At 35.2% G+C, this 27,843-nt stretch overlaps 2 protein-coding genes across 2 annotated transcripts in view; both read right to left on the bottom strand.

Annotated features, from left to right (window-relative positions):
• Positions 1 to 3,069: 3,069 nt before the first annotated feature.
• On the bottom strand, positions 3,070 to 14,068 carry LOC119069681 (prion-like-(Q/N-rich) domain-bearing protein 25). Its single transcript, XM_037173801.1, has 5 exons — positions 13,449 to 14,068; positions 9,077 to 9,223; positions 8,832 to 8,978; positions 8,339 to 8,709; positions 3,070 to 3,537 (listed from the first exon to the last, which is right to left on the bottom strand). Exons 1-5 carry the CDS (start codon positions 13,543 to 13,545, stop codon positions 3,316 to 3,318), a joined length of 984 nt encoding a protein of 327 aa, XP_037029696.1. The 5' UTR covers positions 13,546 to 14,068; the 3' UTR covers positions 3,070 to 3,315.
• A 3,431-nt stretch (positions 14,069 to 17,499) lies between these two features.
• Positions 17,500 to 27,843, bottom strand: part of LOC119069679 (hematopoietically-expressed homeobox protein hhex) — a 26,221-nt gene continuing 15,877 nt past the window's right edge. The window contains exons 2-3 of the mRNA XM_037173800.1: positions 19,059 to 19,261; positions 17,500 to 18,045 (exon numbers count right to left, since the gene is read on the bottom strand). Coding sequence (XP_037029695.1) covers positions 17,773 to 18,045; positions 19,059 to 19,261 — 476 coding nt within the window. The 3' untranslated portion in view covers positions 17,500 to 17,772. The remainder of the gene's footprint in view (positions 18,046 to 19,058; positions 19,262 to 27,843) is intronic.

Below are 27,843 nucleotides of genomic sequence, written 5' to 3'. Positions count from 1 at the left end.
CTAAGCCATCCGAATGAATCCTGAGCACCTCAAAGAAGAGAAGGTGCAAATCCACAAAGAAAAATGTTTCGACCGTCCGTAAAAGCATAACCTGACTCTTAGTAAATCAGAACCGATTTGAAAAATTCATTTTCTTTCCACAAGGTAATAGTATAATTTCAGAATTTACTTTGAAGATGGTAGAATTAAGTCGATTAAGTCCGTAACTACGATGAAATAGCTCTTAAACAGGGGTTTCCATGGTTTCCATAGTTTCACAAGGTTTTTCTACGAATACTTTCCCAAAAACACGAATTAAAACAGAAAATGGAGATAACAATGGGAGGAAAAGCTCTAACAGTAACCGGGTTGTGAGATATTGGGAAACTAGAAGGTAGGAGAAGTGTGTAAACTGCGGATTTACTGTGATTCTATTTCAATTTTAAGAATTTATTCTCTGCCCCATGTGAAAGTTGACCATTACATTGCAGTCTGCCCCCTACGAAAATGTTACATTACTCGAAGAATATTTTACGTGAATTACTTTGGAATAATTTACTTTCGCATGGGCCATAAACCAGAATACATTGGATGCTGGTACGTAATTAATAAATTCGGAAAACAACCTTGTGATGCTCTTGTGTTTTTGAGCAATTTGCTACGATAACTGTCTCTTCGAGAAATGTAAACTTGTACACTTGTACACTTGTCAAAAAGACGGTTACCCCAAGTACTTTGGCAGCATGCCAGCTGAAAGGAATATTATGGAATTTGAATTGTGAAATTAAAATTACCTCTCCGCCTACGTTTGCTTTCAAAATGCAAAAGAACAGATCAAATCGGTAAACAATCGAAACGTCTCTAGTCTGATTTTCTGCGCATTAAAATGTTGATCTTTGTTCGTTCTATCCACCCACCGACAAACATTAAAACGCTATTTTCGACTCTTGCTCGAAGGCAAAATTTTTATTGACTCACAAAAATCAAGAGCATTCAATGTACTCTCCGGCATCCACACGCTTTTAGTGTTTCTGTATTCTGCCATATCGTATCAAAGCTTTTGGGCTGCTGTTGTACCAACTTGGTAAATGTCCATTTTCACACAAAGAATTCAAATTTACGGTGTTACGCTTAAGAGTGATATCGCCAAAACATCGAACACTTAAATCAGACATTTTGGGACAATGTCACGGATATTGTTGAGTTATATCTCATTCGATTCATTGAACTATCGCGAGTAAAACGTAGTACTACGTTTGGTGAAATTTATTTTGTTGCAGACGATCGAGGTCATGAAGTAAGGGTCTGCCAAAAGAGCCCCAAAATCATTTTCTTGCGATTAATCGAGGGAAAGAATTTTGAGAAAAAACGTTTTTAGCTAGCCTTGTAGGCCTTAAAGAGACGCACATTTTGAGTATACACACCACCAGCTCTACGATTATGTTGCAAATGCTCTGGAAGTGGTGGAAATGAAACTACAGGAAAAGGACAATGTAAAATGGAACAATGTCTTTTTTTGTAGCAGAACAGGAAAAAAGACATTTTACATTTTGTACGAAGGTAATATGTTTGTGAAGGATGATCGGCAAATTCTGTTCTTAACGAATTTTGCAAATTGTACCACCTGATTGGTACTTTGATCATGGGTCAGGAATCTTACATGTGTTCTCATAGCGAACACTTGGTGTTCTCTCATACAAATGGTATATGTATTTCAACATTTCAACATTTTTAGTTTTCGTTATTACTTTCGGTCATTACTCCCGAGTTAAAATAAAGGTCTCAAAGGTTCGAAATGCATAGTCTCATGGTCTCAAAATACATGGGACTTGATACAGAGGGACTACGTATTTAGAACCTTTGAGACTTATATTTTTACCCGGGCTTTGACTGCGTTCTCTTTAAGGTATTGGTATTTCGGAGAACTCAATGTATCATGCAAATAATATTTACAATTTTGTATTATTTCGCTCAGAAAATTTATATTGCTTCGTCGCGACAACTGCAACGTCTGGAAGCGACCAGTCTGTCGCCAGTTTACTCGCACTTTGCTGCAGAATGGACCAGTTTCAGTAATTGGTTCGACAATTGATTGAAAATTATCGAATTAAATGTCACCACCGGTTGATTAGTCCCGCTACCATATCAGCAATTAATTTTCCTTTTTTTAATGGAATTATAGAAGGTTTGTCTGCTGACGGTATCGGAAATGGCACAACTCAACCATGTTGACCTGTTAGTGATATCAATGATTTTAGGTGAAAAAATAGGTGATGTTCCCGAGTCCCTGACCGCCTGCAGTGACACAAGTCCATGACATGATATGTATGGCAAGGTAGCGTAGCCTCAGTTGTACCAGCTATGGAAAAACATCCTTGGATAAGTTTCACTACAGAGGGTTGGAGCGACTTTAGTGTAAGTCCACTCCAAATTGACGAAATTTTACCGATATCACTCTTAAAAGCTTCGATACGATATGGTAGAAGCTCAAAAGCACTAAAAGCGTTGATTGTAGCACAACACATTTTTGTAATTAGAGACATAGCCAAGTACACTGTTAATTTTTACAATGCTAATTAATGGTAACAGTGTGTTGGGTACATGTGTCACTTCGTGGTAAAGTATGTAAATACGATGATCATCGATCATGCATACCCTCAACGGACCACATGAATTACGTGACCCTACATTTGGGGTGATTTCGTGATTTCTTCACTGTAACACCAACGATTTCAATTCAATTAATGGAATATGGTGAGCATGATAGCAGGAATATTGGAAAAGTTTTCAATAGAAATCGTAAGAGTTATACTGACGCTGCATTGGAATTGAGCCAGAAGTAGGGTTCTGTTTGCTTTTGAGGATTTCGATAACCGTTTCCGCGTTTAAATACGACCACTGTGGGCCTCTTATTTTTCGGCTTGACATGGAACATTCGACTATAGCTTGACGAGTGACAAATTTTAGCCAATCCGAATGAAGTGAACAATTGAACTGAGTTTCATGTCTAAGGTTTTGCATGCGAACTTTATTATACACGACTCTTTACCTCGTTCTTTACAGAGATATACAGAGAGCTGAGCAGTATTTAAATGGAATGCTGTCAGCCTAACAAAATTAATTGGAATCCCATTCCAATACGCAATGCAATCATGACTGTAAATCTTAAACTTAACTTAAATCTAATTTACATATCTAATGGTAAAAGGTACTCGAATATAGTTTCGTGTAAGTGTTGAACTCATACACACAATTTTTCTGGGAAGATTTAAATAAATAATTTTTTTCAAAAAAGAAAAATTTGGAAAATAGAGCGCGCACGCGCGCTACTTCCATTCACGTGACTAAAATTAACTTAAAACTAATTAAAATCAACAACAAGGACAACAATAAATTACTAAAATAATGTTTGGTACTGCTTGAGGAACATTCACCCTTATCGTAGCTGAGGCCATTGGAGCAATCACATCGTCCAGATAGGCAAACGGCTCCCGGTGTGACGGAACAGTTCTCATCCGTTTCACATATGCCAGCATGACTAACAGTCGTCCAGCATTGCTTAAAATTTAAGAAAAGAAGGAAATTAGTTTCGTTCGATTTTTGCAGGTGGATATATTGTGGGAGAACATTTAAAGGCATCTCGCTGTAATTTCTCATTTTATTTAGAAAAAAAAAGTCTGGGTGAAGTAGTGGTGTTTCTTAGCTGCAGCTCAGTCAAAAAACCCTTAAAGGGTAAATGTGACTCAAGTCCTCGATCTTACTTACAAAATAACTGATATCGCTGAGGGTGACGCATTGTGCGTCGTACGCAAAAGTTTTATTGACAAAAAATTGACTCAAAAAGTTTGTGGAAGAATATTTTACAACAAGAAATTTGCGTCACAAGTAGCAGATGATTCGGTTTTCTTTCGTTTAAATTCTTTCAGTACATTTTTCGACCATTTTCCTAACAATACGTTCCTCAACATGCTTCACCCTCAGCGATATCAGTTATTTTGTAAGTAAGATAAAGGACTTGCGTCACATTTACCCTTTAAGGGTTTTTTGACTGATGTCACCACTTTTGTAAGTGTAGTTTCGACAACATCAAAAAACCTTATGGAAATAAAAAAAAGCTAGAGAAATCTGTCTGAATCCCAAAATTTAGGAACCAATTTTGGAACACCTCACTTATATCGAAAATATCCCAAATCCTTAAAAAAATCTGATGGAAGTTAGGTAGTGCCATCTGTCATCCCAAAATTTAGGAACCAACCTTAGAACACCTCAGTCATGTCGAAAATAACCCAAATTCATCAAAAAATCCGATGGAAGTTAGGAAGTGCCAGAGGAATCATCTGTCATCCCAAAATTTAGGAACCAACCTTGTAACATCTCATTCATGTCGAATATATCCCAAATCCATCAAAAAAAAACCGATGGAAGTTAGGTAGTGCCAGAGGAATCATCTGTCGTCCCAAAATTTAGGAACCGACCTTGGAACATCTCACTCATGTCGAAAATAACCGAAATCCATCAAAAAATCCGATGGAAGTTAGGAAGTGCCAGAGGAATCATCTGTCATCCCAAAATTTAGGAACCAACCTTGGAACATCTCACTCATGTCGAATATAATCCAAATCCATCAAAAAATCCGATGGAAGTTAGGAAGTGCCAGAGGAATCATCTGTCATCCCAAAATTTAGGAACCAACCTTGTAACATCTCACTCATATCGAATATATCCCAAATCCATCAAAAAAACCGATGGAAGTTAGGTAGTGCCAGAGGAATCATCTGTCGTCCCAAAATTTAGGAACCAACCTTGGAACATCTCACTCATGTCGAAAATAACCGAAATCCATCAAAAAATCCGATGGAAGTTAGGAAGTGCCAGAGGAATCATCTGTCATCCCAAAATTTAGGAACCAACCTTGTAACATCTCACTCATGTCGAATATATCCCAAATCCATCAAAAAAACCGATGGAAGTTAGGTAGTGCCAGAGGAATCATCTGTCGTCCCAAAATTTAGGAACCAACCTTGTAACATCTCACTCATGTCGAAAATAACCCAAATCCATCAAAAAATCCGATGGAAGTTAGGTAGTGCCAGAGGAATCATCTGTCGTCCCAAAATTTAGGAACCAACCTTGGAACATCTCACTCATGTCGAAAATAACCGAAATCCATCAAAAAATCCGATGGAAGTTAGGTAGTGCCAGAGGAATCACCTGTCGTCCCAAAATTTAGGAACCAACCTTGGAACATCTCACTCATGTCGAATATAATCCAAATCCATCAAAAAATCCGATGGAAGTTAGGAAGTGCCAGAGGAATCATCTGTCATCCCAAAATTTAGGAACCAACCTTGTAACATCTCACTCATGTCGAATATATCCCAAATCCATCAAAAAATCCGATGGAAGTTAGGTAGTGCCAGAGTAATCATCTGTCGTCCCAAAATTTAGGAACCAACCTTGGAACATCTCACTCATGTCGAAAATAACCGAAATCCATCAAAAAATCCGATGGAAGTTAGGAAGTGCCAGAGGAATCATCTGTCGTCCCAAAATTTTGGAACCAACCTTGGAACATCTCACTCATGTCGAAAATAACCGAAATCCATCAAAAAATCCGATGGAAGTTAGGAAGTGCCAGAGGAATCATCTGTCATCCCAAAATTTAGGAACCAACCTTGTAACATCTCACTCATATCGAATATATCCCAAATCCATCAAAAAAACCGATGGAAGTTAGGTAGTGCCAGAGGAATCATCTGTCGTCCCAAAATTTAGGAACCAACCTTGGAACATCTCACTCATGTCGAAAATAACCGAAATCCATCAAAAAATCCGATGGAAGTTAGGAAGTGCCAGAGGAATCATCTGTCATCCCAAAATTTAGGAACCAACCTTGGAACATCTCACTCATGTCGAAAATAACCGAAATCCATCAAAAAATCCGATGGAAGTTAGGAAGTGCCAGAGGAATCATCTGTCATCCCAAAATTTAGGAACCAACCTTGTAACATCTCACTCATGTCGAATATATCCCAAATCCATCAAAAAAACCGATGGAAGTTAGGTAGTGCCAGAGGAATCATCTGTCGTCCCAAAATTTAGGAACCAACCTTGTAACATCTCACTCATGTCGAAAATAACCCAAATCCATCAAAAAATCCGATGGAAGTTAGGTAGTGCCAGAGGAATCATCTGTCGTCCCAAAATTTAGGAACCAACCTTGGAACATCTCACTCATGTCGAATATATCCTAAATCCATCAAAAAAAACCGATGGAAGTTAGGTAGTGCCAGAGGAATCATCTGTCGTCCCAAAATTTAGGAACCAACCTTGGAACATCTCACTCATGTCGAAAATAACCGAAATCCATCAAAAAATCCGATGGAAGTTAGGAAGTGCCAGAGGAATCATCTGTCATCCCAAAATTTAGGAACCAACCTTGTAACATCTCACTCATGTCGAATATATCCCAAATCCATCAAAAAAACCGATGGAAGTTAGGTAGTGCCAGAGTAATCATCTGTCGTCCCAAAATTTAGGAACCAACCTTGGAACATCTCACTCATGTCGAAAATAACCGAAATCCATCAAAAAATCCGATGGAAGTTAGGAAGTGCCAGAGGAATCATCTGTCGTCCCAAAATTTTGGAACCAACCTTGGAACATCTCACTCATGTCGAAAATAACCGAAATCCATCAAAAAATCCGATGGAAGTTAGGAAGTGCCAGAGGAATCATCTGTCATCCCAAAATTTAGGAACCAACCTTGTAACATCTCACTCATATCGAATATATCCCAAATCCATCAAAAAAACCGATGGAAGTTAGGTAGTGCCAGAGGAATCATCTGTCGTCCCAAAATTTAGGAACCAACCTTGGAACATCTCACTCATGTCGAAAATAACCGAAATCCATCAAAAAATCCGATGGAAGTTAGGAAGTGCCAGAGGAATCATCTGTCATCCCAAATTTAGGAACCAACCTTGTAACATCTCACTCATGTCGAATATATCCCAAATCCATCAAAAAAACCGATGGAAGTTAGGTAGTGCCAGAGGAATCATCTGTCGTCCCAAAATTTAGGAACCAACCTTGTAACATCTCACTCATGTCGAAAATAACCCAAATCCATCAAAAAATCCGATGGAAGTTAGGTAGTGCCAGAGGAATCATCTGTCGTCCCAAAATTTAGGAACCAACCTTGGAACATCTCACTCATGTCGAAAATAACCGAAATCCATCAAAAAATCCGATGGAAGTTAGGTAGTGCCAGAGGAATCACCTGTCGTCCCAAAATTTAGGAACCAACCTTGGAACATCTCACTCATGTCGAATATAATCCAAATCCATCAAAAAATCCGATGGAAGTTAGGAAGTGCCAGAGGAATCATCTGTCATCCCAAAATTTAGGAACCAACCTTGTAACATCTCACTCATGTCGAATATATCCCAAATCCATCAAAAAATCCGATGGAAGTTAGGAAGTGCCAGAGGAATCATCTGTCATCCCAAAATTTAGGAACCAACCTTGTAACATCTCACTCATGTCGAAAATAACCCAAATCCATCAAAAAATCCGATGGAAGTTAGGTAGTGTCAGAGGAATCATCTGTCGTCCCAAAATTTAGGAACCGACCTAGTGGAAATTAATACTTAATGATCCCAACAATTCCCAACAAGAAATACATCCCAAAACAACACACACCATTCACCACATTACCATCCATATCATGCAACAAAATATACAACTCACACACACACACATACAAATTGGCTTTTATATGGCATTTGAGGAGCTCCAGCTCCCAAGATAAGGATTTTTTCCAACTTTTGAAAATTCCATTCTTATTTTTGGGCCAATATTAGCCTATAACCAAAATTTCAGGAAAATCTATAGAAACATTTAGGAGTTGCTAGATCCACTTTACCATGGGAACTATGTAACTAACTAACTAACGTAGGCGATTTCAGTTATCTGAAAAAACGAAATTTTGCTTATTTTCATATATCTCGGCCAATTTCGAAGCTGAAGTAACGTGTGATAGCTCGTATGGATTCCTAGAGTCCAGATATATTAGTGCAAGGGTCGTTAGAGTTAAGGAGGAGAAGTCAAAAAGTTACTGTAAATATGCTCCGCCGTCCTCAAAAAAAAATTGTTAAAACATTTTTGGTGGTGGACTTGCGTCACGCCCGCTTACTAACGTGCGAACATGATTTTCCTATTATACGTACAAGCCCAGGACACTGAGCAGTGAGAAATGGAATAATAAATGTCAAATGCATGCAAGCGTAAAAAAACCCTGAAAACTTTCCGAGAAGAATGCCTACGTCTACGTAAAAAGCAAAAATTAATTCCAACCTGATTCAGTTCATGAAATCCTTCAGCACACACGCATGTTCCATTCTGTCCACAAACTGAATCGGCAATCAACTCTGCACATTGTCTGTCTTCTTCGCACGCACCACCCAACCGATCGACAATTCTCAAGCACTTTGTCCGATTGTGATTGATAATATGACTGATTTTACATCGACACACATTGTGGCATCGTGAATTATCGTTAATGCATTCATAGTCACTGTTACAGGCGTAGCCGAGTCGTACATCATTTATGCATTGCAAATTATCCGGTCTGGGATGTGTATTCATGGGACAAACACAAATGCCCGATTGGCATGATGTTTCGTCGCCGATGCAATTGTTGGTGAGTCTGCAGAAGTCACCTAGTTCTTTAGAAATTTTTTCGATTTTATTTTTTTTTTACATTTTAATTAATCTTGCAAACGGAAATGATTTTTTTTTAAATATGTGATGCAACAACAACAACAACAAAAAAGAAGGTTGTACATACTGACGCTCTTGTAGCACGCTTTGTCGCGCTTCACATAATGTGTACCCACTCGACATCGACAGAAATTATTCCAACATTCTGCTTCTGTGCTCAGCTTATGCATACATTGCTCATCGAACATACATTCTTCGTTTATACTGGAAGCCACTGAAATGCACAACAAATATAGTCAATTTTTGCAAATTTGGTTTAGGTTCGTTTTACGTGGCGGCACACAAACGTTCCAAACGAAATGCGTCGTTTACCTTTGTAACACTTTCGTTGCTTATTTTCGGCTATAATCATGTATCCATCTTGACACACACAGAGCCCATTTTCGGTCGGTTCTGTATTGTGTTCACAGAAAGCATAGATTGGACAATCGCTGTTTGACTTGCAGGTGTTGCTGTTTCCTAAAATGAAAGTTGGAAATGAGTATTGTAGGAACAGTATGTATTTGAGTTATTGATTGAACACAAGAAGGGAGAAGATGAGGGAGTTATAAGGTCTGCGTGACGGTCCATACATTTTGCATTAGAAGTAGGAGAGAGGGATTCTTTTGAAAAACAGCCTATCGAAATCGGACGCATTTTCCAGTGGACTTTTTATATGTGCCTAGAAAGGTATTCGACCCTAGAAGCCAAAACCACTTTCAAAAAAATTCTTCGAAGCTTGTGTGGCTGGTGAAAGGTGAGCAAAAACTGAAAAATTGCAATTTTCTCACAAAAATTTCTCCAGTTACACGAGCCGTACAGGGTCGTACCATGTACGTTTTGTGTACCTCGAGAAATTTCAGTAAGAACAGTGTCAGTCTTCGGTTGAAAACTTCAACTGAACATATTTTAGTGTCAATGAATTTTAAAACCATAAAGTCCCTATTCGGCTCAATAGTACATGTGATTACGTTTCTAATGACACCCCACACGACCATGTACGGCTCGCGTAACTGGAGAATTTTTTGAAAAGTGCAAATTTTCGGTTTTTGATCACCTTTCAGTGAAAGGCTTTCACCAGCCACACAAACTTCGAAGAATTTTTTTGAAAGTGGTTTTGGCTTCTAGGGTCGAATACCTTTCTAGGCACATAAAAAAAAGTCCACTGGAAAATGCGTCCAATTTCGGTAGGCTGTTTTTCAAAAGAATCCCTTAGAGGGTTTGGTTATCTAGAGTCCTGATTTTTGCGTTACGTAATTTATGAACGACTCCCAAGCAGAATAGAGATCTGACAACCCACATGTCATGGAAAAAGGTCATTTCAATTTTTTGTTTTTAGAATTCAACAGCAAAAGAACTACCACTCTTAGAGCGAAGAAAATTGAACTGTCTCGCGATAAAATTCTAGCTAAATTAAAAGAAATTCATTGATGGCAATAAGATAAGTACGCTAGGAGTTCCCAACTTGCTGACATCGTGAGAAAATTAACTGGGTCAGTTGGTATAGCTGACATCCACAAAGGACGTCCACAATTCAGTGTTGTCAAACAGAGAATTATTTGACTTCTCAGAAATTCATATTTATCGAGTAAGTATTTATATTCTTCCGTAATTCTTTTATAGAGCGACTTCTGTACTAGTTTATTACAACTGGTCTTGGGGTCACACGAGCTTTCTCTCAATGTTCTTTATTCATTCGGGAATTTGTAACAGCTGACTTAATTTTAAGTTTCCACTGTTGGTTTCCACTCAACAAGCAATAAGATTGACGAAATTTTCAAGTTATAAATATTTAAAAAACAAACCCATGTAAAATGATCACAATCTACTTTGACAAAATAAAAGAAGATTTTAAACTCAACAAAAAGTATTCCGTGATAGAGCCGTGAGATAGCAAGCTGTCAAGTAAACAAAGCAAAAAGTGAAAAAAATCAATTTTGTCTCTCACACGGAGTACGTTTTTGGTAAGTGGAAATCAAGGCTTAACAGTTTTTCGCCCTTCTTAATGCTTGATTTCCACTTATCAAAAAAGTACTCAGTGTGAGAGACAAAATTGAATTTTTTCACTTTTTGCTTTGTTTACTTGACAGCTTGCTATCTCACGTAATACTTTTTGTTGAGTGGAAACCATACTTAATGCTTAGTTTCATCTTACGAAAAAAGTACTCAGTGTGAGAGACAAAATTGATTTTTTTCAATTTTTTCTTTGTTGATTTGACAGTACGCTCTCTCACGGCTCTCTCACGGAGTACTTTTTGTTGAGTGGAGTGGACACTTAACACTACGTGCCAATTCACTCAAAAAATTCTTCTTCTCTAATTCTTTATATTGCGAATAATTTCATTAAATTTCACCAAATTCTACTAAAAATTCACTCAATTTGGTGAATTCTTAGTGAAATATTTCACAATATTGGGAACTGGGTCGATCTATGAATCTAGAAGACGAATCGTTCGATATACTTATTGAATGTTGATATTTACTTGGCTATGTTGTTATTGCTGTTACCGCAGAAAACTATAAATAAGAATGATCATTGATCACGACATGTTTGGTATAATTTTTCTAATAGAAAAACAATAAACAAAAGCAAAATAAGGGCATCAATTAAGCGACTAGTTCTTAATTGATGCAAAAGCTTTCAACGGCTCTACGCTTACACACAAAAGGAGTTTTGTTTATCGTTAAGTATATGATATTATTTATGAAACGTGCGCTCTGGAACAGCAATAATTCAATTTACATGCTGACCTCGAATTACTAAAAACTTATTTAAATTTATTAGTTCAATACAATAATAATAAAGAATCTCGTATTTTACATATTTATTTCAATCATCACACACAAGTCACAGAGGAGAGAGAGAGCAAAAGGCATATTAAACAACTCAATCAGAAATAATTCATTTTATTCGTTTCTTTTAAATAAATAAAAAAAATGTAAACACCAAGAATAATATATAGATCAATTCAATGGGTACGTGTGGTGAATGAAGAAGAAGAAGAAAAAAAAACGTCCACACACAATGTTTCCTACTATATACGTAATGTATAACAACGTAAAAACGTATTTAAGATCATATTGTAGGTCTATATGGATGGAAGTTCTTTTTATGGATATAAGAGAGCATAAACTCTATATATAACACAAGATGTTTTGTATACAAGAAAATATTTTATGGGAAGTGGGAGACGAAGACTAGACAAAGCGTTCGATTCACATCATTACTGTGGAGATTATTATACATTACATAACGAAAATTATGGTTGTTTATACTCATAGCACATGGTTTTTAGAGGTCAATTCGTTTAAATATCCATTTATCAAAACAAAATAACTTTTTTTCCGTAATTATTTCGAGCGTACACTTGGGAAAATATTTTTTTGTCTGTGTGTACATTGCGCATTCCATATAGCCCATATTTAGGTTTTTCAAACTTGACATTAAACGAAGGTAGAATTAACCAACAAAACTATAAAAAATGTTACAATAATCAGCATATGATTTTGATGTACTATATATGGACAATTCCACTCTTAGACTTGTTTGACAAAATTGTTTGTTTTTACTAAGACGAATTACAGACTCCACTTTCAACGTAAATCAGATTGATCAGATTTCATGGGGCGATAAGATTGATGTCTTATTTGAGGCATTGCGACAGACAAACGTACTTAACAAACGAAGGGATAGAACATAGAAGTTATTTTCAGATTTCTCATAAAAATGACCTGATTCTGACTTGACCCAACGTAAATTTGAATTATAAATTTCAGATAAAAATGGAATGAAAACCTGACAGGTCAGAAAAGGTCGCAGGTTAATTCAGGTCATGACAAAATTAAATCAATCAGGTCAATTCAGGTTCAGCTAACCTGACTTCAGGTTGAAAATCATCTGACCTGATTCGGTGTTGAGGAATTTCGCGCCGTGTGATTCACAATAACCCACCCACAAAGTGACATTTTCCTTATACGAAATGTGTCATTTTGCGTCATTTTGTCAATTATTGTGAATGACGCGGCGCGAAATTCCTAGCAGCCCCTGATTCAGAACTTCATTTTTCAAACCAGTTAATGGCAAGGTAAAGTGCTGGTCGCGCGTTACAAAATGTGACGTTTTTCATACAATTCGTTCCCCTTGCAATATTTCCTGGCATTCGTCTGAGCCTCAAGCAGTGTCCACCTGATTGACCTGAAGCAGTCTTCACCAACTGTTATAAATAAATTTGTCACAAGTTACGTGTAATTGCCCATATACACTACACAGTCGTGTTACAGCGTTTGTGAATATACAAATTTAATTGAGCAAAATGATATGATGACCATCATAAAAATAGGAAAAAAATTTTTTTTTTGGTAATATTCCCAACGAAAACTTACTCACACAACATTAATTTATTGATTGAACCGTTTCACAACAGTCTCGAGAATACCAAAACTGTGAAACTGTTGTATGTGAGTAATTATTGTTTGTTATTATGATGTGCGCTAGCTAGCTACACTGGAAGAAAGTACGTCAGCGAGCTTTTTATTTTCTATTTAAAAAAAAAATATTTTAAACGTAGGCAAATACACATTGATGAGATGCGTATTGTGCGTACACATTTCTTTTCGTTACAATTGTTGGCGATGAGAAAGCCATTTTTATAAATGAAAAGAAAAAGACTTTTTTTTTGTGACAAATTAGACCAATTCAACTTACTTCTCAGCAGATCCATTGGATATCCATTGGGTAACAATGAAAACAATAACAACACCAAACCAATGATTGTACGACAATCAATAGCAATCGTAACCATATTCTTAATTGAATTCAATTTGTACCGAATCGATGAAGAAAATGTTTGAGAATTCTTTTTTGTATTTCTATTTCGACTAGCATACCGTGTATGTGAAGCATACTATTTGTGTTAATTGATTTCGCGGGACATAGGTTGCTATTTACCGCGACTGTAAATAGCATTATTGCTCAATACATAAGATGTCTTATCATACTGTGGAACGATAAGACACGGTCGCTTATGGTATATGGGGCAAAATGTAAACAAAATTTCTTTGATGCCACTGTGTACACACACTGATTAAAACTTCATTCTAATGATTATTAGAAAAATTGTAAAACAATCAAGCCGCTTGATCAATAAAATATTGTCTCATCGTTTCCATAAATACCAAAAATGTAAATAAAATGTTCTGTGTGTACTCGAGTGTGTAGTTACACTACTAAAACTGAACAAATTTTGTTCTACACCTCAATTTCAAATATAAAATAAATATAAAAAAAACGTCTCGTCTATTGAACCGACGAATTCAAACTGAAATAAATGACATGCGAACAATTGAAAATTACCGTGTAGCGTAAAACATTTTGTTGTGATGACGATTCACGATATTTTTTTTATTTCTTTCCTCTCTTATAAGTCAAAGTCACATGTAATCAAATACCAAATAATTTATGTAAGTACCTACCTGCTGTTCGTGTATTTTATTACAAAACTATAGTACGTTCGGTATTAACAACGGTATTAACTATTCTTACAAAAAAAGAGGAAGAAAAAAAAACAGTTCAACTACCAAAAAATGTGAGTTTTTTTTTCAGCTGTTTCTCTCACTCTCTCATTCCGCAGCTTTCGATAGCCATAGGTCTGCAGGGAAAAACCGTTCAAATGTTTGTTTGGTGAATTTTGTTTAAACTTTACCTACGTTGTAGCTTGTAGCGTTTTGGAAGTCAATAGGTTTGGTTTCTGAGAAAATTTATCTCGGTTTCTCTGTTTATTCTAGCCGACGACGTGTTGTTTTTCGCAGTGAAATTCAATTCTTTGGAAAAGCTCTTTTTTAGCTTAATATTTACTTTGGACAGTGATATGCTTCGGTATGCATGCAATCACTTGTGCTATTAAGTTACCCGTAGGTTTTTTAAGTGGTTACAAAGAGACTTTATGGAATTTTATGGCTTATGAGTTTCCGATTTCCATTTTTCTATGATTTTTATGAACTATTCCTCGAATGATATGTGTATAGAGGGAGTATTTTTTGCGCCAACATAATTTTCGCAATATCTCCGACATTTTCCACATTTTCTTAAAATTTAACTTTTGTAGATGTTCGAGTTAGGGCTAAAGCGTAATGTAAAAACCACCCTGGAACAGTTTCTAAATAGGAAAAAAGGTCGAAAAGGAGATTAGAGATTATTCGTGTGAAGTTTGTTGAATCAACAATGTAGATCCGGGGAGAAGTTGAGGTCAAAAAATACACGAATAAATGTTTTCGGAAGTGTGGACGCCCAATACACACGAACTAAAACAAAGCAATAAATGCATTATACAACTCCAGGAAACAGGATGTACCAAAAGTGTAATTGCTGTATTTGTACATTTCCACGAAAATTTTTCTTTTTATTCTCAACTTATGAGTGGGTTGACTCTGATTATTTTATCTCAAAAACCAACCGTACAAGCGATTTTAATTTTTTTGGAAAATGACCAGGGCCTAGTCCTCTACCATAAACAGCAATAACATTTTCATCCACTTTCAACCACACAAATTTTCTAGCTCACTGAGATTATCAAAGTTTAATTGGGCATGAGAACTTGAATACACAAGAATTAATTGATAATTATAAGATGCGTAAGACACAGTCTGCTTACGACACAAAATATTTAGTTGACCGGCAAATCGCAAACTAAACAATGAACCTAAACACTAAGTACAAGCAAACAAATCGTTACAACAAACTAGGTCCCACCTGTTGAGTGGATCAGATCCCTTGACTGTTTGTCTGAGCTTCTCAATAGTATTTTTATTGACAATGACTTATTGATTTATTTCAATGAAATGTAATTTTGTATAACATTGGACATTTTATAGTCCAGGTAAAAAATGGTGTATGTTTACAACAAAACGAGTCGTGTGAATTACGGCCCTCGCTTCGCTCTGGCTTCGAACAAACTTCACACTCATTAATTTTGGGTCTGTTTATTCGGTTTTGTTTACAAGGCAAAAACAAATAACAAGACTCCAGATCATTTTAACAAAGAGCAGAAAATGCTTCTTTTGAGAACTACTTCTAGATTGTTGAACCAATCCGTTGAGATTACTCCAGTTATCGTGTTAACCAAGAGTAGAATATGCTTCTGTTGAGAATTACTCACAAAAACATATTTAGAAGAAGAACTACTACAACGGTCTAATAATTCTCTCATTGAAGATTTAATTCTGGTTAGTTTCATTGAACATTTTCGAACCGTTGTCTATACACTAATGAAACTTAAACTCGCTTCGCTCTGGCCACAAACTTGACACTCGTTAATTTTTGTTCCATTTATTTGGTTTTGTTAACAAGGCAAAGTCATATAACAAGAAAAATACTATTAAAATAGATACAAAATTTCTGTTAGCAACATAATCTATCCTGGAACCTAACCTCAGATATTAATTCCATTCTCCATCAAAAAAATGTTATAATTCGGCTGAGAATTACTCTGGTTGTTGTGTTAACAAAAAGCAGAAAAGGCTTCTTCCGGGAACTTCTCCCAGATGGTTGAACCGATACCACCCATTTTCGAACATATGCGGATTTCAATATTTCATCGATCAAAAAAAAGTTTTTGAAAATCGGTTGAACGGTTACTTCAGTTATCGTGTTAACAAAGAGGAGAAAAGACTTCTTTCGAGAACTACTACCAGACCGTTGAACCGATACCACCCATTTTCGAACTTGACCGGAGGATTTCAATGCTTCGTCAAATAAAAAAAAGTTTTTGAAAATCGGTTGAACTTTTCTCCAGTTATCGTGTTAACAAAGAGCAGAAAGGGCTTCTTTCGAGAACTACCACCAGATGGTTGACCCGATACCGACCATTTTCGAACTTGACCAGAGGATTTCAATACTTTGTCGACTAAAAAGAAGTTTTTGAAAATCGGTTGTTAGGTTGTTAGACTGTTGTTAGGTCCCTTGGCTTTTACTTTACAAAATTATTTAATTTGTGTTTACGACAATTCTAAAATCGAGATACTCTACACAGCAAGACTACACTCACTTCTGAAGATGTGGTTTGTTATAATGGAATAACACAAAGCACTTCAAGCAAAAGTGCTATTAGTGACAGCTGCCAAATAGAGTACTCTTTTGTATGAAATTTTATCCCCACTCTTTTTACAGTGTAAAATTTTGTATGGAGCACTGTCAAGTTTCAGTACCCTATTTAGAGTACTAATTTTGCTTGAAGTGCGTTGAATAACATCATTTCATACAGGGCCTATTATTGAGAAATATTTTAATAAATTTTAACAAAATCCACTAAAAACTTCACTAAATTTGGTGAAATTTAATGAACTAATTCTCAATTTTATGCCCCTATTCGAATCAAAAAAAAAGCCAATTAAATTCGGGATCACTGATTCCACGTCAAAAGACAGTTTTCTTTTGGTAAAGATTTCTTCTCTCATTTTGGCCGTAATGTTGACTCACTCTTTTTGACTTAAAATTGATCTCCTCCCACACTCCTTTTAGCGTGATGTATTTTGTGAACGATGCTTTTATGTGTGGACCTGGACCGTCAAGAGTTAAGCCAATGTTGGCATTACCTCTACACTACATTCACCTTGAGTTAAGCTGAGTATACAGTCAGCGGTGAAATGAAATTTTGACACAAAAACTTTGGGCAATCTGTCAAAATGATCCGTTCACGCGGAAAAATGTAGGCAATAAACTCATGTAAATTTTGTTGGTGTCAGCGATTGATTAATGCATCTTTAGAGAAATTAAAAATTCTTTATTTTGCTACAGCTGATGACTAGTGTGGTACTATTATAGACAAGTCAATGAAACTTAAAAATGAAAACAGAAAATTGAACCGAACTTCGTCATATTCGCTTTTAGTGCGTTGAAGTTGGTACACATTTAATTAATTTAATTAACTTAATTCAATAAAACGATTCGGTGAAATGTATACGCTAATTTTCAAACGTAGTTTGTAAACTCACTAATTTCATCACCTCTAAACGGCATACAAACAAAACACAATTCATGATACATTAATCGGGGAATCTGCTTCATCATAATCGTCATCGTCGTCTTCTTCACTTTCGGCATCGAATTTGGAATTTTTCTGGTAATGATATGGTTGCGCTCCAGCCATCATGTTAATGTTATCGTTTAATGATTGTGAATTACTAACTACTTGAAGATTTAATGGCGTGGATGAACTGTCCGACATGCTGTTACTGGTGGGAGATTCCGATGATGTCCCATTTGAACGGCGCCATTTTGCACGACGGTTTTGAAACCAGGTCTTCACCTGAAACAATTGGAGAAGGTTAAATTATGTCCGCTGAAAACAGAAATTAAAGATGTTTTGCGGAATTCAAGACTTTCGGCGTATAGTCCAAGTCCTTGCTTTCTACGAAAAGTTTTGGAATAATTTTTTCCGGAAAATGGAAAATTGTTTTTCTGGCCGGAAAATCCATCTTTATGAAAGCCTTCAAAGTCTACAAAAATACAATATATTCTTGAAAAATTCTTGTATGGCTCATTACCGATATTTCATGGAAGAACTTTTTTTTTTGGAGGCTTTGGAATGGATTCGGTATTAGGGTTCCACCGAAAAGAGTTTCGGAAAATGCGTCAACTTTGAGGCCCTGGACATTTCCAATTTATTTTTCATAAAAGTGGTGTCATTCGAAAGCTCCATTCAACTACTTCTGAACCAGTAAAATCGTCAGAATTCCCTGCAGTTCGCAATATTAGGCCCTGAACCCTAGGGTTGTAAAAGATATACGAAAATTCATTACATCGCGTCAGGAGATGTGTAAATTGTGTGTTACTGTCATCAAACTACGATCAAATTGGTGAACGAACAACCATTCTTAAGAGTCGAACTGTTTCAATGTGAATCATAATCAAAATGAAAGCACTGTCTGTGTCACAATATAATGGATTTTACTATTTAACCTGCTACAGACGGCAAGCATATGACCAGTATTACTATCGAGTCTATTACTTTCAACTATCAAAGTATTTTTAATCGGTTGATTTCAAATCTGGTACTTCATTTTTTTTAACATGCATTTTACTATATAAATGACCACATTATCCATAGCTTGTCATTAGTTTTGTCGTCGTTATCGATAACAGAAGAATAGCAGTATGTGACAGGTCAAAATCAAAAAAAATATTTCGCATCACGTCATTTATGAACGTGCCCCGTCATCACCCCATATCTAAGAGCAGATAACAAGACTAGTCTTAAGTAGTTTCGCCCATTGTTTGACCCACAGTGTCATTGTAAATGATTTAAACATAAAAATTTACCTGTCGATCGCTCAATTTCAATTGCATAGCTAAATGCCGTCGGTCTTCCGGTGACAGGTATTTGTGACTGGAAAATCGTCTTTCTAAATTTTGCGTTTGCTGCGGCGTAAATCTAACTTGTCCACCTTTTCGCTTCGAATTACATCCCGGAAGCAAATAACCGCCATACGGATGCGGATAAAACGGCCAGATACGTGGTGATGCTATAAATAACGAGGAATTTTTTTTTTATTATTATTTCATTATTTTGTTGTTGTAGTTCTTTCTCCCCTCTCCCTCGTTTTCATTTTATCAATTTTCATAATAATCGTAAAAGTGGCTGCTAAAATATGAAATGTGTGATATTCGAATCATATTATACATCGTCCTTATCAGAATTCACCATAAATATTGCGGCCAACATCAATTACATTTTAATCTGCTTCAGATACACTTAATTAGCAGTCTTTCATGCCCATTTCAAATAAAAATTTATTTATGATTCAGTGGCAAATAGGTAATAATGCCGTACAATATACACCTAGATGAACAACATGGCTCAAGTGTTGTATGGTTGTGTATATTTTATATGGAACATATGTAAGATATACATTTTGGACAGCGAAAAAAAAAATTATTATAACGACGACGGTGATATCGATAAATATTATATTGATTGATTACAAGATATTGACATTATCAGAAGCCGAATAGTCTAAAAAATATTGAGAATTTCATTCCGATGCTATTTCGACACAATTTTTATATTTATGTGTTAATATTGGTTGGAGAGATTTTTTTTTTTGGACTTGGTATTTGAGATTTGCATGGCAGGAATACAAATGCTTGGTGAAATTCAATATTTTTGGTTTAAAATTAGGTCTGTTTGTCGATGAATAATTGCGAAAGTGTTTTCACTGACTCGTTAAAACAAAACAGTCTGGAGAAAAAATGTTCAGGAAAGTCAACTCGTTTGACTAGAGATTCCAAGGAATGAGCTAAGTGGCCACACACCTCCCCCAAAAGAGTCCTGAGAAAATTGTGTTTTGTTGACGATTGGTAGAATGACATTTCTAGTGAGAAAAAGGCATCACTTTTTCTACCGTGGATAGAAAATAGAACTTTTCTCACTCAAACTGTCACTCTGTTTATATTTTCAAAAATGGTATGGCGTTTCGTGCAAAAAGACGGCTAACTACTACACCAATCACACATGGGAAACGTTGTGTTCCACCCGGGGAAAACAGAAAATTCCAACTCAACCGTAAACTTCGTTCTTGTTGGAATTACCTATGATACGTCAGGCACACGTTCTATTGCACATTCAAATCTAATACCTAAAAAGCATATTTATCGCCTCAGTTACATACATAACTATTTTTACTAAAAATGACCGACACAGCTGGTGATGTATTTTTGGGTGGTCTCCAAGTTATACTCTGACAAACCACAACAATAAAGCTGCTTGCACTCAACACATTTAGTTGCTCATTCGAATACAATGCTGTCCAGAGTATTTCGAGTGATCAAGCTCTACAATCGAAAATTAGGAAATCATAATTCAAGCTAAATCACAACTAGAATCGATAGTGGCGTAAACAATTGATCTGCGGTGTCAGTAAATGTAAATAAAATTGATAAAAAATTCTTCATCGCTCAACACTGTTCCGTTACCACAACCACTCAACAGGAATGTTACAGTTCTGATTGATGTAGGTCAGTTTTAAACAAGGGGCCGTTCACAATTGACGTCACGCTATTTTACAGATTTTTTCGCAATCTCGCCCATCGTCAAAATTCGCCCAAATATGTAAGAACACACAACTTTTTGTTGAACACTCTCTCACCCTAATCGTGTAACGTTAGCTGTGAACAGTCTCTAAGAACAGGTTAGTCGTTGCTGAAAAATCATTGAGAGCTTAATCCTTAGTCATGAATCGAAGTTAAGTTTTCTACTGCGTAGCAATATTGGGATTCGTTTCAACCAAATTGGTTGAACCAATGGAAATTCTCAACGCAGTGATAGAACGAACAAGTACGTTTACACACTTAAAGAAATCATGGGCGCGCGTTAGCATAGCGCCCGTGACGCAAGTCCTATTACTAGAAAAAATTAAAAAAAAAATTTTTTGTCGTAGACTGCAGAACCATATATACAGCAAATATTGAAGTTCTACAATTCAAATACAAATGACTCCAAATTACCATTAAAAAAACTAGGCGTCCGTACGAGTTCAACGGGCTATCACACGTTCTTGCAGTGTAAAATTTGGCCACGCAAAAAATCTTCCAGGAAGCCCCATTTCCATACATTTTGGTCAATTTCAGTACTTTAAACGAAATGAAAAAATCCTACGTTACTTTGTTAGTCCGTCCGTCCGTCCGACCGTCCGTGTTTCCTATCTTCTAAAGTCTTCTTTAGATTTTGTTGAAATTTTGGGAGTAGATTCTAGTCGTCATTCTAAGACATTCCAGAAAAAAAAATGGGGGGAACCGGCCTCGTTTCGGAGCTAGGCCTCCTCGAAGTTCCCATATAGGCCCCATATAAGAACACCTTTAAGTGTGTGTGTGTGGATGGGTGGGTATGGTAGAACAAATTTGTTCGCTTTTGGTAAGCTCTGCTCTTCCTAAATTTAGTATTTTTAAATTTTTTAAATTTTTAAATTTTTTAAATTTTTTAAATTTTTTAAATTTTTCAAATTTTTTAAATTTTTCAAATTTTTCAAAATTTTGAAAAATTTAAAAAAATTTTCAAATTTTTTTATTTTTTTAAATTTTTCAAATTTTTTTTTAATTTTTTAAATTTTTTAAATTTTTCCAATTTTTTTTTAAATTTTTTTTAATTTTTCAATTTTTTTTTAAATTTTTCAAATTTTTTTCAAATTTTTTTTAAATTTTTCAAAATTTTTTAAATTTTTTTCAAATTTTTTGAAATTTTTGAAATTTTTTGAAATTTTTTGAAATTTTTTGAAATTTTTTGAAATTTTTTAAATTTTTCAATTTTTTTTTAAATTTTTCAAAATTTTTTGAAATTTTTTGAAATTTTTGAATTTTTTTGAAATTTTTCAAATTTTTTTAAAATTTTTAAATTTTTCAAATTTTTTTAAAATTTTTAAATTTTTTAAATTTTCCAAAATTTTCAAATTTTTCAAAATTTTTTAAATTTTTCAATTTTTTTCAATTTTCAAAAAATTTCCAAATTTTTTAAATTTTTTAAATATAACAATCTACTAATTCTTCCAAAAGAACTGATATCAGTCAAAAACACTCAAAAGAGTAAAAGTGACGCAAGTCCCTGTGCATACTTCCAAAACAACTAAAAACAAAATTTTACCAAAAAAAATTTGCGTCACAAGTGGCAGATGTTGAGGAAAGTACTTTTAAGAAATTTTTTAAAATAGGCAAGAATACGTCCTAATACGTCCGAATCATCTGCCACTTGATGACGCAAACTTTTTTTGGTAAAATTTTGTTTCTAGAATTACTTTGGTTAAATTTTTGCTGTTACAGTTTTTGCTTACAAGCGCAGAATGCGTCACCTCCAGCGATATCAGTTGTTTTGGAAGTATGCACAAGGACTTGCGTCACTTTTACTCTTTTGAGTGTTTTTGACTGATCCAATTAACAACATCGGTAAACTTTCTCAATCAACGAGTTTTAACTCTCGACCAATTCTCGAAAATCAACTTAAAATAGTTTCCAACTTTGTTCTTATAAACCCATCATTCCACACTAAAAATAGAGAAATTGCGTCTAATCAATCGCGTCCTACAAGCCCCGTAGCAACTCAACAACTTAAACATTTCCTTGTTGAAATTGAAAGGCTTATAAATTACAATTACGTTCGAAATCGAACAATACGTTATGCATGATTATACAAAACACCCGATACCTGAATCGGAAAACAAAAAAAAAATGAAAAATTTTTATACCGAAAATCCTTCAGTCCATAATCCACTTTTTATCGTAAAAGTAAACATGGTCATACTGTTTTAATTAAGATGCTTATCTTATTCTTTAATACGCATTATAAGCCGTGTTACACACCTATCTATAATATCATTACAACAAAATCTGTTCTGTTATTTTAAAGCTGTCTTTACGTTTCGAATAGGTCTTGTTTAAAGCTCGATAGATTACACAAATAAAATACAAAAAAAAAAGAGAATCGAAAAACGTGATTAAGTGTTTGATGGTGTTATCGCATATTTGAGGTAACATTTTCCAATATTTCTGGAAATATGGTTTGCAATTTCTATAATTAATCATTCAATTTATGATTATAAAAAGTTCCCAGATACCAATCAATGTTTTTAATGGAGTAAGTTAAAAGTTCATCGACGATATGTAAGTATACTTACATACCACACTAAACCACGGTGATGGTATGTCATCGATTTATTTGATTTGATTTGATTTTTTCTTTTTAATTGGACTTATTCGGCCTAGTATCAAGGTCTTTTTTATTCGCTATTTGTAGAGTATCGCATGTCTCATACAATACACTTCAGATTCACGTGAATTCGTTTTTTAATCAAGAGAGTCATGACGATTTGCGCATTTTTTTTCCGTTTCTTATCGAAACGTTATGATGACATGGGGGGATGATTTTCCATTTACTGTTTCGATTGAATCATTATTTAGGCGGATGTTGAGAATTGTTTTATTTGGTTGATAATTTGGTTTTTAGAAGGCATCGCGGATAGTAAAATACTTTGACATGTAATTGACCTGTTTTGTGGGACTCACTCTACATTTTTGGGTATCTAAGTTTAGCCGATTTCGAATGATTTAAGAGATTCAGAAGCTTCGTTATTAAATTATTTAAGTGAACTCAACGGAGCCCTTGAACCTCTACTTTTTTGGTAGAATAAAATAAATCAGAAATTCGAATCCTAGCGAACGGGTTAATTTGACATGAATCTACTACTTCCAACCTATGAAACATTATAGGCTAATGTCGTTGTGAAGAGATGGCATTATTTCGAGTCTATACTCAGCAATTTTACCTTCGCTTTTCGTTGTAGGCCTTAACTTAAAAATTGCTTACAAATTTTCATAAAACGAAACATCACAAAAATATCACTTCAATGCCAGATCTAAGAAATTATAAATAATTCCCTTGACTGAAAGTCAGGGTCTTATGAAAGAAAATACCCTTAAATGTCCGTAACGCTAAGTTTACTTTGATATTTTCAAAATGTTCTACATTGGCAAAAAACGTTAAATGCCGAAAACGTCCGTACACTTGTGGACTCGATAACTCGAGTAATTCTTTACCTATTTGCAAAATTTTGGTTTTAATCGACGGAGAATGGAAATCATGAGGTTAAGTTCGTAGATGGGCAATATTGGAGTAATGAGATTGGAGTAATTCTCAAGAGATTTTTTTACTTGTTACCGCGATAACTTCCCTAATTCTTATCAGATTTTCAAAGATTTTGTCTTAATCGACGAAGATTGAAACTCTTGAGGCTGAGTTTGCAGATGGATAATGTTCGAAAAACGAGATGGGAGAAATTCTACACAGACGCTTTCTCTTGTTACCGCGCGATTACTTGGGTAATTTTTACCCGATTTTCAATTTTTTTGTTTTAATTGACAGAGAATGATATTGGAGTAGTGAGTTTGGAGTAATTGTAAACATAACTTGTTATACCACGACATTTTTGCAACGGATTTCCAGAAAAATTTCTTATTTGACGAGTTGTGAAATTCTGGATTTTTGGTGTAACAATTAAGAAGTACTTCCCAAAAGAGTTTTTGCTTGTTTGCTTGAGAAACCGATAGCTCGAGCAATTCTCAGAGGCTTCAAAAATCAATTTCGACCAGTAGCGTAATTCATGTGGTTAAACTCGAACATTGGAATTTAATTGGACTAGTAATCTGGGATATACGACAATTTTTGCGTGAAATTCTTAATTATTAAAAATATTTTTTCGTTCCTAAAATGTTTGAACGAGTGTGAACTTTGCGGCCAGAGCGAAGCGAGGGCCGTAATTCACACGAGTTTAATTTATTCAAGAGGTAGGCAAGAAATATGCCATTTTAAAAGCGTTGTGATGATGTAGCAAAGAGACTAAGAGGCTTTTTCATCTGACTATAATTTTGTGTTTTTCAAAACAACAGCTTTTTTAAAAATGGTAAGACAACTGGGACTGGAATTATGGAAAGTATTGATAGTCAGTCAAGGGAAACGACCCACCCAAGTGGTGGGGCCTAGTTTTATGTTAACGAACAACGATTTCTTTTGTTTACATTGGAGGCACACTCCTAATTTTAATGACAACCTTTATGCGGTTGCTAGAGAGCTGCCTTGCCCTACACCAATTTCCAATTTTCGTTATTATGCCTGGTGGTTTTTGCTTTCAATAAAATTCTGTCCGTAAAATCATTTGTATTTTATGAGCGAATTTTTGTAAAGTTATGGAAATTTACGTGCCATAAGAGCTGCTATTAATATATTATTGACTCATCGGGGGAGTTTCATTTTCTTAAACTTTGAACTCACAGTGGTCAGTATATTTACAAGAAGCCATTCGAGTGTTGCTGTCACAACAGAGGGTAAATTCGAATCAAAATCCCACAAAAATTAGAATCAAAAGATCTGTTAGATACTGAGTAAATGGGTAAATGCTGTCATACTATTTAACTAGCCGGTCTACACTTTCTTGGAGGACTAAATATGTCCATTAACGAGACCAATTTTCCAGCTCTCTCAAGAGCGTAAATGTAAGTAAGTCACATTTTTCCAAAGTTTTCGATTCTACAAGTATTCACAACCGAACAGGCTGGAAATTTACAAATACGACCGATACGTTGACGAAACAAGCCAATTTCTAACATGTTGATAATAATATCCCGACATCCCACACATCCCACACTTACGTAAACAGTAGATTATATTACATGCTGCGAAAGTAATTTATTACAAGAGGTAAGAATTTTGTGATGAAAGTAAACTCATAAGTGTGTTTTTTGAGCAACAAACTTCGGTTGCTGTCCTTTCGACAAGGGTAGAGTTTGTATATCCGAGCCGAAGACGAAGTATTCAACTGCACTTGTCGAAAAAAGTAACTGAAGCAAATTGCTCAAAAACACACGGGTAATTTTGCGAGCATTACAAAGTGGTTTTCGAATGAATGAATTACGTAACAGCATCCAATGTAGTCTGATCTACTGACCCATGCAAAAGTTGAATATTACACGTTAAATGCATGTTAAAAATGCGAAAAAAATCTTTGTATGTAATGGATCATTTTCGTAAGGCGCAAACTGCTATGTAATGGTCAACTTTTCCATGGGGCAGGCAATAAAGTCTGTTTTGAAAGAAATTACATCGTTTTTTTGGAAGCAATTTTATAGTCGATTATAACGTCCCGTGTCAATTTACGAGAGATTCAAGTATCACCATGTTGCAAGAATTCAATTAATAATTAAATGAAAGTTCTTTAACGATTTCGTGCGACACTTGGTCCAAATTAAAAATCGTTTGCCTTTAAAGAAGTTAAAATTTTACGTTTAACAAAAATGACAACTTTTATCGCCATCACCAATCTTCGATTGAATTTTTTTTTTGTCATTATTGACATTGATAACAACGTGAAAAAAAAAGTTTAAGGGTCTTAGAGGATTTGGAATGTGATTGATGATAAATTTGAATAACATTTGTATACAGAAAAATATTGTCCGTATTTAATAACTTGTAACATTTTCTGTATCGCCTTATATCGATGATGATGACACAACACATATAATATTTTGGAAGGAAAAAAAAAATTATTCGTGGTTATGTAAATAAAAACGTAATCAGTTCGGCACTATCTCGTAAATATATCGATGACGCCCTTTTTTGTGGAATGTCTCTCTTGTGTTATTATTTGGCGAATTAAGGCCATTTATTTTGATTTACGATAAAAGTCTATTGGTAGAAATTATTGTATGATTTAGTCAAATAGATTCAATGCACTTGTGTGAGTGATTACAATGATTGGAAAACACAAATATTCAGTGCGAATGGCGTCATCGTTTTTCATATATGTATACAATCAAACTGTTGTGTTGGAAGCTAGGACCATGTCATACTACTTAGTTTTTAGCAGCTACGAGGTTAGCTTAATGTACATTTCACCAAAAGTTGCCGACAGATTTGAAGAGTCATCGTCACTTAAGTTTCGCAAGTCATCCCAAGATTGTGATGAGGTGACAAAGAAAACCAGGGGTAAAACATGCCTATGCGTAAAAAGGGACGAGTATGTCTTTACAGGACAATTGATGGAAATGGAGTGTCTTACGAGATATTTAATGAGAGACGAAGCTTTGATCAATGATCACACAAGAAGAAATTTCTAACATTTGTCCCATACGTACATTATATGTGAGGTTCCTCCAAAAAAGAGTTGAAGTCCTTCAGCTCTATTAATTCGAATGAGTTAGAGAATTTCTGGGAAAACAATTTTCCATTCTTCTTTGTTTATCTTTGAAACGCTCTCTAACTGGTGCTTGGTTTCGTGCAAAAGTCCGAAAACTTTTACAACAAACAAAAGTACTGGTCACACAATACCAATCATCGATCTGTTTTGAAAGTTTCTAATTGAAACGGACTATTTTCCCCAAAATTTCCCCATGTTTTTTTCGATAAAACATGGAAATTTTTTAGAAAAATCCGGAAAATTGATGAAAATTTTTCAAAAAATAGGAAAACATTTTCCCTAAAATAGTCCATCAACAGCACAGTGTGTAAGTCGAGACTTTACATTGAACTATTGAGTTTCTAGTTGTGCGTTCGAAACTCAACCGCAACACA

Source organism: Bradysia coprophila, assembly GCF_014529535.1.
Source record: "Bradysia coprophila strain Holo2 chromosome X unlocalized genomic scaffold, BU_Bcop_v1 contig_39, whole genome shotgun sequence".
Lineage (NCBI taxonomy): Eukaryota > Metazoa > Arthropoda > Insecta > Diptera > Sciaridae > Bradysia > Bradysia coprophila.
This window is presented reverse-complemented; position numbering and strand designations above follow the sequence as displayed.